Here is a 16,119-nt window from a genome sequence, read left to right on the forward strand (position 1 = left end):
TGGTCTGAGGGACCTCAGTGCTTGGACTCTGAGAACTGTCAGCATCCGGGGCGTGGGTGGTTTTAGTGATCCCCACAACCTGCTGCATTTGTATTCTTAGTCCGGGAACAGCCAGGGTTGTGGGGAACTAAGTCACTGGGGGTTTCATGAAAATAAGGTGTCTCCAATGAGTGCAAGCCAAAGCACTTTCCATTGTTCATTAACCACATTCATGCAATAGTTAGCCAAATACATTTTTAGCATGTGGATATGGTGTACAGACCTAAACCAAAAAGTGTGCAGACTGGTAGCCACATGTTTGAGGCCTGCATTCAGTTGCATGCACTTGTACCGGGCAGCCAGTTCTTGGCCAAGATGTGGTTTCTTGCTCTGTGTCCACACAAAGACACTTTTCTTACCAGAGCACAGTTCTATCCAGTCAGCCTCCCTTTCTCCTTCTTTCCCAATGTTTTCCCTGTGTTGTAGGTGGAAGACACAGTGTCTCGCAATGCAGATAAACCTGATGAAATGAAGGCTGTTTCTCAGTTCTCCTCTCCAAGGTACATGCAATTCAGGAGGAATATATATATCTTTCTCCTCTCTCCTTTTTGCTTTGTTTGCTGATGGTGGACTCATTACCATCCTGTCTGCAAAATCCAGAGTGGTGTTTTTTAGGAGATTTAAAGGTGTACTTGCTGTCTAAGCAGAAATGTATGCTTTCCTTGGAGCTAAGTTCCAGTAACAAAATTGGTAGAGTGAAGAGCATATTGAATAGATAAAAGGATGGCTTGCCCACCCTCCAATGTAGCAAGACAATCTCTCTCTAATAGTAAATGATGAGAATGTGGTAAGTGAAGTGTTTGTTAGGGATAACTTTGGATTGTGAGGTGCAGCAGTGTATATGCTTGGTGAGTTATTTATTAAAGATGGAAAGCTGGTTCAGAATAATCTGGGTATGGTCCAAATGCTCAGTGTCTCCATTTTTAATGTCAAAAAGATAATGAGCAGGATTTGGCTTTGGGAGAGAGGGAGGAACAAACTAGTGTGAGGTTATGGAAATAAATTGGAGGTTGGAGGTTCAGGGGAGGGGGATGCTCTGCTCAATAATGTCCATTCAATAATATTAAAAGAGGGATCGCATGCCGTGACTGCAGAAGCAAAGGCGATGGCACCACTTCTATATTCTCCCCAGAAAGGCTCACCTAGGGTATTTCATCACTAAATAAGAGCCTACTTTACTCCCCACACCAACCAACATTTTAGTAATTATTCAAATGCTTTTAAATCTGCACTGATTTATTTCTACTGCTGTTTTTACTTCTGTGATTATTTATATGTTTAATTTTTAATCCCTGAGGGTGATCTTGCCTTGCTTTTATTTTATTGCCATGGCATATGCATGACGATTCTGTTTAGAAAGGCAGTATTTTGACCAGCTGCAAGATCATCTGTTAAGATATCCAGGGTTGTCTGCCTTTTAACCCCAGAAACACAGCTTCTTGTGGGCCACAAGTATAAATAACCAAGCTAACAGTGGTGCTTCAAGGGGAACATGCATACTGGTGCCTCCTCTGATGCCTATACATTCAGTCCAACCTACTGTTTGCAAGGGTCCTTTTTGCATGGGATGTATCCTTGACTGTGCACTTTCAAAACATGCATCCTAGACACTTTCTGCACTTAACATTGAGCTTAGCTTTGTAAAGGTTAAAGGGGTTTGGAGACTGGAGGCACAATTTCATAACTCAGAAGTATTTTATTGAGAGGATTAAAATGTATATTCAGACAACCAAACTGAAGCAACAGGCATTTTATAGGATTCCATTTCATCCATAACACCTGCCAGTTGAAACCAGTGATTTAGTGTAACTGACTGGTATGTTGGAGTGTGGGAAGAAGTTTGGGCCATGGGAGGAAAGGAGGAGGGAGAAGGATGTGGAGACTGATGAGGGAAAGGAAGGACAGCTGGCTGGGTTCTTCGGGAACATGGGGTAATGAAGGAAGGGAAGGGAGCAGCTCTGATAAGCAGCTAATGGCCATGCTGGGAAGATGTCAGTGGAGGGGTTGCTGCTTCCTTATATCTAGACAGGTTTTGGGGATGATGATGATGATGATGATGATGATGATTATTATTATTATAGCATTTCTATGCCGCCCCTTGCCGAAACCTCGGGGCGGCTTACAACATGATAAAATACATTGAAATACAATAGTACATAATAAATTACCATTAAATATAACAATACAAAAAATACATTGATTTACAAATACAAAATTAAAATTATCAGTATAAAATAAAAATATAGGAGGAGAAAGAGAAGGAAGAAGAAGTTGCCCAGGCCAGATCATATGTTTTAACAATTGAAATGATGTTTAAATAAAAAGGTCTTTACCTGGCGCCGAAAAACCAGTAACGACGGTGCCAGGCGGACCTCTTTGGGGAGTGAATTCCATAGGTTGGGCGCCACCGCAGAGAAAGCCCTCCTCCGGGTACTTACTCTCCTAATTTCTTTCATGGAGGGTTCCCGGAGAAGGGACTCTCCCGCAGATCTCAAAGGGCGGTCGGGCATATACGGACGTAAGCGCTCGTTCAGGTAGCCAGGACCCAAGCCGTTTAGGGCTTTGTAGGTCATAATCAACACCTTGAATTGGGCCCGGGCTTCAATGGGAAGCCAGTGAAGCTGACGGAGGACTGGAGTCATGTGAGCATAACGCCCCGTCCCCGTCAGCAACCTGGCAGCTCTATTTTGCACCAATTGAAGTGTTCGGACTGTCTTCAGGGGAAGCCCCACGTAAAGCGCGTTACAGAAGTCTAGGCGGGAAGTCACCAGCGCGTGTGTCACCGTCGCCAGGCAGTCGTATTCCAGGTAGGGGCGCAGCTGATTAATCAGCCGAAGCTGAAGGAAGGCGTTCCTTGCTACCACTGTCACCTGAGCTTCCAAAGAAAGCTCCGGGTCGAGGAGTACTCCTAAGCTGCGGACCTTATCCCTAAGAGGGAGTGTTGCACCATTCAGGACCAGGTCAAATCCACCCTCTCCGAAACCCGATCCGCCAACCAACAGGACCTCCGTCTTGTCTGGGTTGAGTTTCAGTTTATTGGCCCTCATCCATTCCCTTACCTCGGCCAAGCACCGGTTCAGCACAGCCACTGCCTCACCTGGATTAGTGGAGAACGAGAGGTAAAGCTGGGTATCATGTGGTGAAGGTTGTAGCAGTGGAGCAGAAGGGAGAGGAAAGCCCACAAGATTCTTTCTGGGTTAAAGAGTCCTACCTATTGAGCTGTGCTGCTTAGATGAACCCAGGAATTGAGCTTAGTTATTTAAACTCAACCAATGGCAACCATCTCTGCTGGCTCCTCAAACCTAAGATGTACATTACAGGGCCGCTGTTTGTTCTACCCAGCTGAAACGAGGAGGTAAAAAAATAGCAGATGAAAAATCAATTTACCTGGTGGTCTCTCTGAGCTGACATGATGGAGCCTCATTGTAAATTGAAATCAGAATCAAAGGAGGTCAAGGATTGAGTGGGGAAAACAATGGCCCTGCCACAGGGTGAGACAAGGGAATGAGGGCTTTTTAGTATATCCCCCATTCTGCTTTGAGAGCCAGGAGTGGCTTTCAGAATGTCAGATTTCTGGAAAGCCTTCCTTTTCATGCTGAAAGCAGCAGGATATTGGCGTTTCTGGCAGTACTTTGCTTCCACACATGGAAGCAAACATGATGAGACCCCCGTATGACGCCAGTATAAGATAGTAGTCTAGAACTGCCTTCTGTGTCTGATCTCTGCGGTTTCTCTCCTTTCCTCCCTTGTGACTCAGGGTGACTTCTCCATGTTCTGTGCAATCCCCAACAATGAGAAGGATCCAGGCTGAGTAAGTCACATGTATATTTCAGTGTTACAGAAATTCAAGAAATTCCAAACAATTAATGAAACTGGAAGGATGAGCAGTGGTGCTGCCAAACCCAGACGGCTCCATCTGCTGGGTGGTATAGAAATCAAACAAACAAAGAGCATGTTGATCTGATCGCTTACACCAAGGATGGGTGGCACACGCCCTGTGGGCTGCAAGTGCGCCCCTCACCCATGGCTGTTTTTGTAGCCTCTTTGCTCCCATTGCTGCTGCAAAATTTGCCATCAAGGTGGCCAAAAATTTAATAAGGAAGTTTGCAGGGAGCATGTGTCTCATTTGCAAACAGAATCGCATGTCAAGAATCTTCCTATAAGTGCAGTTCCGGTTACAAACCAAGCACACATACACCCCCTTTGTTTCTTTGCAAAACCTCTGAATTTTGTGTTGCCACTGCAGCAGCAAATTCCGCAGCAATTTTGGTGGGATCGCGAGTGCCCTTTGGTTCATTCTGGGCACAGTAATGCAGCATCCAGAACCCCAGAAGTTTCTCACCCCTGCTTTTAACCCATTACCGAAATATTCGCATGCTGTGAGCCTCCTCTTACCAGACAGGTCTCCTATCCGTGGCACTGCTACCTTTTTTCTCTGCTCCCCTTCTTTGAGCTCAGCTTGATGTGCGTAGCCACTTGAGCTGCATCACTACATCAGACACAGCTTTAGGGACACACAAACTACAAATCTTCACTTCCTTACCTGGATGATTGGTCTGAGCAGGGTTTGTTACTGCCCCATCTTGTTCTAGACCTCCTTTTTGTCTTGTTCCCCCCTGGCCTTGGAGCACTCGTGTGTGGGACATGTACTTGCAAGGCAACAGCTGCACAGGCAGAGGATAGGTTAGGCAGAGGATAGGTTGTGCCAGGTCGAACCAAAGGTCTGCCTGGCCTGGTTGTCTGCTCCCGCAATGGCCAACCAGATGTGCATGTGACACAGACAGACAGGACATGGAGGAGACCACACAGACATATGCTGGTAAAAGGAGTGGGAGCGCTCACTCAGCACAGAATGTGGTTTTACACATATCTCTTCCCTTCTTTGAAGGAGAGAACAGGCAGGTTTGCATGCCATGCTAAGCTCTTCCGAAAATAGCCCTAGTGGGGTGGTTGTTCTCTGCATAACCCACAGTCTCACTGAGAGATCAACCTCTCCAACTCTTGTCATAGATTCTTTCTAACTCACTCCTTCCACCTTATCCCATTTACAGAAAAAATCCCATCCCACAATCCTTTCCTCCCTTGCTGCATCAGCAGCCTTGTTGGTATTGGTCTACATACTGCTTTCAGCTTGTTTGGTCTTTGCCAGCTCCCAACAGCAAGTTTCCCATTCCCTTCTCCACCGCTGAATGCAACCTCTTCCTGTTAAAAGTACTTGTTAAAAGCACCAACAGCATATCTGAGCAGAATACCAAGTATCTGGAAGGGGGGCTGGGGTCAGATCTGCCCAGGGTATTTGCAGTGCACAGCACCCTTTGCTCAGGCAACTCCTTTGGAAATATCTTTCTTTTTCTAGAAGAGAATTTAGCAGCACATTAACAGATTTGCATGCTGATGGCTGATTACTTCTGTTAAGTGTTTGTGTATGTTCTGTGTTAGTTTGCATCTGCTCGCTGCTGTTTAGACATCAGAGCAATTAAATTATTTCTCAGTTATGTGCAGTGTTTTGTCTTATTTCACTGAGCACTCCTTTTTTAAAAACGGGCTTGAACTAATATTTAGCCTGCTAACAATAAGATAACAAGAAAGTGCAATTTAAGAGAAAAGCTCATGATATAAAGCCTCACTTCAGATTCGTGCAGAATGTGCCCACAGTCAGGGGCGAGGTGGGGTTAAACACTGCTGTCGGTATTGCAGTGGAAACGGAAGCAGGTGCTCCTGTGCACACTGCATTGTCCGGCGGTGCTTTCTGCAGTTATCAGACTTAGTCTTCTAGTTGCTACCCAGTTAATCAGAACATCGTTTTAGTCAATCAAAAATGTTAATACATTGATTACTGAAACGAATTAATGTGTTAAAGGTTGCACCTCTATTGCTTGTTTCGTCTTGTCAAAGAAACCTTAAATCAGGGGTCCTCAAACTTTTTCAACAGGGGGCCACCTGAAAGGTGTTGGTGGTGGGGGGGGGGGCACGGGCCGGGGGGGGGGGGGGGGGGGAGGGTGCAGGCAAGGCAGCAGCTTGCTCACGCAGAGATCGTTTTCTCCAAGCGAGTCCAAAACCTCTCAGGTGGGCCAGATAAATGGGCATGGTGAGCCAGATCCTGCCTGTCGGCCGTAGTTTGAGGACCCATGCCTTAAATCTTCACAGGGAGAGCCCTGCAGTCTCTCAGGATAACATGTAGGGTAGCACTAACATCATGCTGGGCGAGTCAAGGTCAAAGAAATACATTCTCCCAGAGTCTTTTTCCCCAGAGTGAGCTCAGTGCTATGCAGAGGGGCCCAAATGGAGTGGGCTGTGCTGTCAGGGACTCGGGGGAACACTGGGACCTCAAAGGTCAGGCAGAGGCACCTACCCCCTGGGAAGCCTCCACCTGAATTTCAGTGGTCCTCCCTTTGGCACCCACCCCATTCAGGGCATCCCATAACCATCTGTGCAGCATCTGGTGGGGCCTTTGCCAGCTGCCAGAGAACGAGTGGGCAGGAGGTCAAGTTTCATGAAACTCTCTTTCACCATCACAATGCTGAATAATTATTCTTAGTACTTTTGATATATTTTAAGGCAGCTGCTTGTAGAAATGAATAGGCATACTTTGCTTCTCATGATTTAACAACTTTCATCTGAATTCCAGCTTAAATATATTGATGGTCACTTTTATATCCATCCAATCTATTACTCAAGAAATATATTTATTCAGAGACTGACAGTAGGTTTGTTGTTCTCTGCAGAGAAGAAGAGCTTTTGTATTTAAGTTTCATCCAAGACATAACAGATGAGATTCTCAAACTTGGATTGTTCTCCAACAGGTTGGTTATATTTGAGTGTCAAGTTTTTGCAATGATAGGATGTGTAGCGGTTGAAACCCAAAGCAAAAGAGCCGAAGGCTGGTTTCTAAGGGACAGCAAGAAGGAAAGCAGCAGAGCAAACGGTGGCTGGTTTGCAGCCGCTGCTGGGATGATGAGAAAACAGCCCCCCAGCCCTGGAATTTTCCCAGCCTTGATGTAGGGACAACAGCACTGTTTATTTATTTGTTTATTAAAAGCATTTCTACCCCATCCTTCACTGAGGTCTCAGCATGGCTCTACAATGGGGAGAGGGAAGAGCTACAATAACATTCTGAATGATACAATCCCAGCAAATATTCTGGGATGTAGGATGGAAACCTGATTCCAATCTGATGTCAAGAATACACAAGAAGTCAGGGTTAAATCTAATCCCTATTCAGAGTACATGATACATAAGTTAGCTTGCCCAGCCCTTTAACACAGAAAAGGTGACAGAACATAGATTACTGGCAAGCAGAAATGGTCCGGGACTAAGTTCCCAGAGATCATCAGGGAGGGAAAGGAGCTGATCTAGGTCCCCGTCTCCCTCAAAGTAAGATGTGCTAACAGAGACAAGACCTTCATGGTGGTTGTACCATACTGTGGAACTTGTTCTACAGAATAATTTGCCAGGTGCCAAACTACAAGTATTTAGGCATTTGTTTAAAACTTTGCTTTTTTCATGAGGCTTCAATGGTATTTTGCATTAGTAACTTTATAATGTTATTTTATGGTTCTTTAACTGTAGATTATTTGCAATAAATTACTTCATTTTGCTTTTTAACCAAATTAAAGTTTTTCTAAGGAAGAACAAATAGAAGATTATCTTTCATATTTTTCTGAAAATGCATGCATGTTTTAGAGCTTAGACATTGTTAACAGTGTAATAGTTTCCTAATGAAAAATGACTTTTCTGAGTAACAATATTCCAAAACATTTTCATCTTTTAAGGGCTTTGGAAATGTTGTTTGAACGTCACATAGAACAAAATAAAAATCATCTTGATGAGGTATGTGTTACGTTTAAAGACCATCATAGGAAAAATGTAAGAATAAGAAAATAAATTCAAAGAGAATTGAAAAGTGTTGAAGACACTCATGAACATAAGAACTGGTCATTGTGACGCCCCGTCTGTGAGAGTGTTTAAGGATAGGCTGGGCATGCACATGGAAGGCATATCATGAGCAGAGCCAGCTGGAGCCAGGGGTCAGACTAGATGGCCCAGGAGACCCCTTCTAACCTGCTCTGGTTCTGTGTTCTTATACTCCCAAGTTCTTTTCTGCATGCATCATTCTAAGACAAGATTCATGGTTTCTTGTTTTAGGTGAACATGGCCATTCCCCTCTTCCTCCATATCTACTCCCACCCTCGCCCTCAGTCTCTCAGGCTTTCTCAAACATGCATTCACATTCTCTCTCTCACAATGTGTACACAAATTGAAATTGGGTGGATTTGCACGACACCGAAGCCATGGTGAAATGTTGTCATTTGGGCCCTGTTCTAGAGTTCCTGCACATGTAAGGGAATGAGTGTTCTGAAGCCACAGAGAGAATCAACTATCTTTTCTATGGTTTTTACATTTCACCATGACTTTGCTGGTTGTCCAGGCTGGGGATCAGCATTTTACAAATTTGGGTATGGAAGCACCATAGAATCTGCTGGCAAGAGCAGCTGCAGAAGTGGCTGCTTCTAGCCTTTGATCACTACTGCCTTCAGCTTCCTAGCAACAGATGCTTCATTGCCCGTTTTCCCCACTGACCAAGTGATATGTCCAGCTCCCTGTATACTTAAGGAACCAGGGAGACTGCACAAAAATTCCGTCCGTCCGTCCGTCCTTCCTTCCTTTATGCATTTCTGTACTGTTCAATTAGCTGAATGTTCTCAGAAAAGTGTACACTGAGAGAAAAGGGGGGATTCACAGCAAAACCATCTATTTTCATCTAATAAAAATCTCCGTGGGGGGCTGGAGGAGCTGGGAAGTACCGCAGACATACAGGTATACTCAGGAGGCAGAAGGGAACCCACCTCAGGACTATAGTGGGCCATTCAGGGGGAAGCTGTGACCATCCATCGGCACAAGCAGGGAAGAGATAGGAATTTCACTTGTGGAGGCTGCTGAGATATGTGGCAATGCCAGGCGGACAAAGCGGGAGGTGTGGAAACCATGTGATTTTCTGATCGGTAAGTACGGGAAAATTCTGTGCACTGTGGAAACAGCGCAGTCCCTTTGCTGTGTTGAGAGAACCAGCCAATCTCTTCAAACACACTTGTCCCTTGCTCAGTATATACATGCGGTCTATTCTCATGTACCGCTTAAGAATCCTCAGTGAGTCAGTCATTCTTAGATACGTTACAGAAAGGAAGAGATAGTTTTAAATATTACTGTTTTCTAGCATTATTTCTACCAGCTTGTATTGCTTCCTCTCTTAAATCTTAGGCCAAAATGCGCCACCTGCTGGAAATTCTGAAAGTAGACCTGGGTTGCATCAAGGAGGAACCATCTGCTGGAGGGTCTGATGTGTGCGGTCCACTGCAGAACAATCAAGCCAAGCACCTCCAACTTCCCAGTGCAACTCAAAGTCAAAACAAGCTGGGAAAAAGTGAGGAGTTTTTAAAAGCAATGGAGCTAATAGCTAATGACTCGGCTGCACGCTGTGATAATTTCCAGGAAGAAGAGGCCCAGGATGAAATTTCCAAAGGTATCAATAAGCCAGCAAGCGTTGGGCTGGACCCTACCTCCTTCATGATCACCGATGAAACACTGGATACTTCTTGCACATTGCCATCAACATGCAATTCAACCACATGCGATGCTGACTTTGAAACAAGCGAGTCCTTGAGGGAGGCTGATGAGCTTAGAGAGAACTCCCTTCCTATCTCCGCCAGCAACACACCGTAGGAACAACTAGCAATGAAGCATCACAAGAGACAGCACACCTAGCCAGCGGTGCAGAGATCTGAACTTTGTGGATTAAATAAAATGCTAACAAATCATCCTTTTTTTTTAAACATGTTCTGTTTGGAATGCCCTTTGCAGCCTCTTGTGAAAGGGGTCCAAGTATTACGAATCAGGCTTTGATGAACTGAGCACTAACACACACTGTAGTGAGCAGTAGACATGTTTGTGGAAATATAGCCCAGTGTCAGAACTGCTTCAACACTGCTGTAGAGCACATAGACAGATAGACGAGAACGAGAATATTAAAGATGTGGTTATTTATAAGCTTTATTTATAATAAATGGATACAACATTTGCAACAATTACTTTGCCTATGACTTCTAGTCCCTTTGCAATAAGGCATGCACTCTGATCCAGTTATTTTTTAGGTCTCTGTAGCTCCTGATATACCTGAGCGACCACATTTCTTTTAGCAGAACAAGCTGCTGCCCTGCTCTGCAGTGCCCGGATAGAGGTGTGACTTCCATGGGCTTCAGCAGCACAGATCAGTTAATGGGAAGGTCGGTTCCCACCTGCCATTAACTAGTGATCAGCACAATGCCAGGGCTGACCATATCCATCGTGGAATGATCCTTGCAGGAAGCAGCCAGCTAGCCTACTGTGGTGTGCTGCATAAACTGATACTCCTCACCTTTGAGCTGCCTAAGGAATAAGTTGGGCATAATTCAAGTTGAGATGAAAGTTGGAGGGGTAATGAGGCTCATACGTCGTTTCTCTTCATTGTTTCCACCACTGTGACCTGTTTCATGGCGAACAGAAGTCTTCCTAGCAGCCACCATTTTTTCTTCTGAGGCAGCTAGGAACGACACAAGGGTATTGTTTCCAGTGGACTTCAGGGGAGGAGGGCAGCTTGCAGATACTCAAGAAGATTTTCTTTATTTAAAGTATTTTGCCATGTTCTTCAGCCAGAATAGCTCTCAAATTAACTTACATAATATGCATTGCATGAGTTTGCATAAGACTGTAAACCTGTAGTCTGGGACTATGCAAAGGTTCTGATATGGGATGAAGAGGGAAGAGGTGAAGAAACATATAGAGTCATCATTTCTTAAAGTTACAACTTGCTTGTCCAAACCAGCTTAAATAGCAGTCAGTTCCAGAGAAGGAGTCAATGGATCCAGTCTCTCAGTACAGCCAAGCAAGTAGTCCTGCTTCCCAAATTCTTTCTCCTGCAGCTGAATGGAATGTCTGTTTACAAATAATCAATGACAGAAGGGAGTTCTCCTTTGCCTTACCGCCAGAAAAACTTGCATTTCCTTCCCTCTGCAAAATACCAAAATGGCCCGCCACTTCATTTAAACAACTTCATATGGGAGCAAAAAATTAATAGATTAAATAATAAAAAATGAACTGGATTAATATCCAATATTTGCATCTGCTTCAAATCAGTAAAACAGCCTTTGCTGGGCTTGACAGATGCTTGCTTGCTTGCTTGCTTGGTTTGTTTATTAAAAGCTTTTGTATGCCATCCTATTATGCAAGTTCTTTAAGAGAACTTTACTGAAAAAGCTCCATTTTTTTCTTGCTGTGTAAATGAGCATAACTGTCGCTGCAAGAATTTGGTACTCTAAATCTACTTAGGGAACATAGTCCCCAGTGTATGACTACTAATAGTATCTTCAGCTAAGAAACCCAAAATAAAAACATTCACCATTAGCAAGTTGTTCAATCAGTCTTTTCAGAGTCTTTTCCAGTTGCTTTGTTCATTAAGCACAGATACCTTAAGTTCTGAAAAAATGTGGCTCTAAATAATACCAGGTTGCTATGTCTAGGACAGCAGATGTTAGGTTTAAATTTGGCTGCTTGTCTGCCAGTCATCATTCAAATAATTTTGGAACTATGCTTAGTCAGAAATGGAACTGCTGGAGTGGGTTTCGGTGTTTGAACTTTTAGCACTGCTGAGGGCCAATCGATCTGACATGGAGGTTAAGCCTGTGTCCCATGCCATTTCCTCACAGATTTCACCCCATCCCTCCTTAAGCTATTTTCCCTCAAGGGGGAAGACAGACAGGCACCATATGGGTACCCGTAAGAGTGGCTCCAGGGAGCAACTGCAAATAGAATCTAGCTATTAACTACTGCTTTCCAAATTAAAGTCAGGAGCTTGGCTCTACGTTTTTGTATTTCCTAAGCATACAGTACTACGCACATCCAATTTTCTCCTGTTTAAATGTGCAGAGGATCGTATTGTAAGATGGGAAACTTGTGCCTGAACTGTACTGCTTTGGACAACAGATTCAATGACAGAAAATACAACAACTGAAGTAGTAATATCCCTCATTACAGCATTATCAGGTTGTTCAGAAGAAAGACTACATGCTGAGATATTCCCATATTCCAGCACATCTGGAGAGCAGCAGAGGTGCTGGGAAAGATGTCTGTCATCCATCATTCTTATAAAGCATCATGTCATGTTCATAATAAGAGAGTATCAATGTGGATTTTTTTCAGGAGTACATAAGGATGTTAAAGAGTAAGAACATACACATATCCCTGATACTCCTCACTAGTCAGACCTCATCTGGAATATTGTGTCCAGTTCTGGGCATAAACATTTAAGAAAGATGCAGAAAAAATTGAAAGGGTCCAGAGGAGGGCAACGAAAATGATCCAGGGTTTGGAAACACTGCCCTGTGAGGAGAGACAGAGAACTGGGCATGTTCAGCCTTGAGAAAAGAAGACTGAGGGGAGGGGGGCATGGTATTCCTTGATAAGTAACTCAAAGGTTATCAGAAAGAAGAAGGTCAAGATCTCTTCTTGCTGATGCCAGAATGTGGGACATGGAATAATCAATTCAAGTTGTGGCAACCCAGATTCAGGCTGAGCATCAGGAAAAGCTTCCTCACTGTCAGAGAAATACAACAGTGGAACCAGCTACCTAGAGGGCTCTCACATACCAGAGACACTCAGAAAGAAACCGGACAGCCATCCGAGTGGGCTGGTGAGTGGGATGGTGTAACTTGGTGTCCTGCAACAGCAGGAGGTTGAACCCGATGGCCTTATGGCCCCTTCCAACTCTACTGTTCTATGATGTTATAATTCTGTGAGATGTAAAGACAGCCTCACTGGATCATATGACCCAGAGTTGTAATGAACTGTGCTAGAAAAAAGGGTTTCTGGCATTACCTTTCAGGTTATGATGTGGTTTGGTCAACATTTGCTTTCCAACATTTAGTAAAAACAATGGAAACAACTAGTGTTAGAAGCGCTTCAAATATTTATTTCCATGGCAAAAATAGACTATGATATAATTCATTTCACATATATTACATATCAAAGTAAAACAAGCCTGTCTATCAAATACAATTTGTACATTGTTTTACAAATCGATTTCAATTGTACAAGATTTAAAGCTGCAGTGATTATACATTTTACAGTACTGATTGAGAGAGAAAGAGAGAGAGAACACACGTACTTAAAAAACCCTTTGCTTGACACTAGAAAAATAATACTTTAATAGGGAGCATGTGCTACTGTTGAAACGAAGTACTGTGTAATTCCCTGTATACTGGCGCAAAAGGAGGGGGAAATTAAGGGGAAGATGCAGCATCTCTTTCACTTGCATAGTCAGTTCTGAAAGCTGCTGAGCACTCAGTTAAGGCCAATGTTTTATCTCGGGATACCTTGTGGCTTCACACATCCCCAGAGTGGCACAAGTGGCCACCCATGCCCATATCTGTCCTGGTCTATGGAAACATAGGGATGATGCATTGTATGCTATCCCAGTGCTGTTCAGCCCCTTGGAAGGACATTACAGGTGTAGAAAGGAACTTCACTATTTGCCCTGCCATGAAGTTCTTCCCTAGAAACAGGCAGGAGGCTGAGAGAGCTGGACACTTCCAGGCCATGGTATTAGCATAGGAATCCAATCCAGGCTACCACTCCTGTCCTCACCCTGAGCAAGCAGGTGAAGCCAATAGACTTTGGAGCTCAGGAGCAATTTAGGATGGGAGCATCATATACCAGCTTTGACAGTGTTATCTTTTCTCTTTAAAATGGCTTTAGTTTTTTAAAAACTGACCTACCTGATTATTTTTCTTATAGAGCCTTTCTGCAAATTCCTTTTAGGCTGTTTCAAACTTCTCTAATGTGTTTTAGGATGACTTATGAATAAAATAAAATAGCACGTAACTTTCCTTTATATGTTTAGACAGCCTTGTTTTTTAACTAGTGTTTCAAGTTAGTAGCGTAGGCCTAACGTTGTTGTAGGTCTTTTTAAAAAGCCATGCTCAACCTAATAGTCTCCTTATTTCTTTAGGTCAGGCTTCATCTGCATTTATTAGGTCAAATATTGCCTTATTTACTACCACAGGTCTTTTCAGGGGAACAAAAACCCATGGCACACCCTTCCTTTCACATCAACCTAAGTTCTGTAAAATTAATAGTAATCTTATAATGCAAGTTCATGGACTTGTTTAAAAAAAAACAACTCCAAGAAAATGGAACCAATTACACTACACCTGAAAGGGCTTGTTCAAGGTAATTGAGGAAGACCTGAGTGGGAAAGAGCTGGACCTCCACCATATACAGCAAGATGATTCTTTCTTCTGTCCGAGATCCAGAACATGCCATATCACAGCTTGCACTTGCACATTCCCCACAATGGATGACTGCACAATGGCGCCAAAGAGTGCCAAGGAAACTGGTCCCTACAGTGTTGTAGTGACAAGAGTCACAAACCAGAGAACGCCCTTGCCTGCCCTCGCCAAGGTCTTGCACATAAAAGCGCTCAGACTCACTGAAGAGCCAAATCTGTAGTTCTCTGGGTTGTGTCTAGATTGGACAGTGCAATATCGCACCACTGAGGTTTCTGAACTGTTTTCACTGCACTGAAAAAGGGTTCCTATAATGCATGCTTTATAGCTTATAAATCTGGTCTTGAGCTTAACTTTAAGAGCAGCAAACACAAACACACACACCAGCAACAACAAAAACCTAGATGAAACTCACTGCCTGCAAACATTTTGCTCATCATTCACATGGCAATTTCTTAGCAAGGTGTCCATAATTGTGGATGCACTTAGTATGACTATACTTTGCATTACTAAGTAGAGTTCATGCTAAGCAGATATAAAAGTTGGACAACATCCCCCCCACCCACCCCCGATTTATATCCTGCCTTTTTCCTACAAAGGGCTCAAGGCAGCTTACATCATTCCCCTCCTCCATCTTATCCCCACAACAACAACCCTGTGAGGTAGGTTGGGCTGAGAGTCTGTGACTGGCCCAAAGTCACCCAGTTGGCTCCATGGCCAAGTGGGGACTCAAACCCAGGTCGCCTAAGTCCCAGTCCCACGCTCTTAGCCACTACGCCACACTGGCTCATATTCCAAGAAAAGAGTGAATTGAGCTCAGTTAATTACATCCACATGGGTGAAGAAAAAGAATGCTCAATCTGTCCAGCCCCCTTAAATGCCAATAAGCACTTTGTTGAGAAAACATCCCACCCTAGAGAAAGACAGGTAGAATTGGGAACCAGTGTTGTTGGAGCACATGCCACTCCTCTTGTTTCAGTGACAGGTAAGTGCCTAATGAAAAATTCACACTCTCTCTTTTCTTCTTGAGGTGAACAAACAAGGCTGTTATGAATAGAGTTTTAACCCTATTATATAGAAAAGGTAGCACTTAATTGCATCTTCAAGGAATAAAAACTTGATCAACCAAAAGAGAAAATTTAATAGAATCATAAAATCAAAATATTTGGAGTTTCAAAAGCCATATTAAAAATAACTCCCTATAAACTATGTCTCTATGACTACATGTTTGCATATCCATTCATTTTGCTTTAAAAAGTAAAAATGAATGCTGTAAGAATAACCACGCTTCTGAGTCCCACCTTGTGCGTGCAGAACAGATTCAAATCGATCAGTCGCCTCCACATTTCCCTGCTGTCTCTACCCATCCCACCCTTCAGTATGGACACAGGAAACCCACTTTGAGGGAAGCTCTCTTAAAAACGTAGCATTTTTAGTCTGTGAGCAAAATGTTGGTTCAAAGGATTCTGCCAAACACCACAACTCAATAGAATCCCTTGCAGAAGCTGCTGTTGATGGCAACATCCAAGGCAGGTTGGGGAAATAGAACACCCAGGCTGTTTTCAGAAAGGGAAGGATATCACAGGTCACTCCCACTAGAGCCACTGAGGTTGTGCTAGTGTGGACCAACAGCTGCCCAATGTACATGGTGCAACAGGGAAGGCAGTGAATTTTGGTTGCAAATTGCTGCATTTTCCAATTACACAAAGGAAGTATACTGCTGGATACTACCCAGCAATGACAGCGGCAACAAATGCTGCATAAT

At 43.7% G+C, this 16,119-nt stretch overlaps 1 protein-coding gene across 1 annotated transcript in view; it reads left to right on the plus strand.

Moving 5' to 3' along the window:
- The window catches only part of SPATA7 (spermatogenesis associated 7), an 81,687-nt gene extending 71,659 nt beyond the window's left edge, over positions 1-10,028 (plus strand). Inside the window, exons 8-12 of the mRNA XM_044435805.1 lie at positions 466-539; positions 3,797-3,850; positions 6,765-6,842; positions 7,812-7,869; positions 9,298-10,028. Of these exons, the coding sequence (XP_044291740.1) occupies positions 466-539; positions 3,797-3,850; positions 6,765-6,842; positions 7,812-7,869; positions 9,298-9,759 (726 nt within the window). The 3' untranslated portion in view covers positions 9,760-10,028. The remainder of the gene's footprint in view (positions 1-465; positions 540-3,796; positions 3,851-6,764; positions 6,843-7,811; positions 7,870-9,297) is intronic.
- The last annotated feature ends 6,091 nt before the right edge of the window (positions 10,029-16,119 follow it).

The sequence above is a fragment of the Varanus komodoensis genome, unplaced genomic scaffold (genome assembly GCF_004798865.1).
Source record: "Varanus komodoensis strain SLA01 unplaced genomic scaffold, ASM479886v1 scaffold3, whole genome shotgun sequence".
In the NCBI taxonomy this organism is placed as follows: domain Eukaryota; kingdom Metazoa; phylum Chordata; class Lepidosauria; order Squamata; family Varanidae; genus Varanus; species Varanus komodoensis.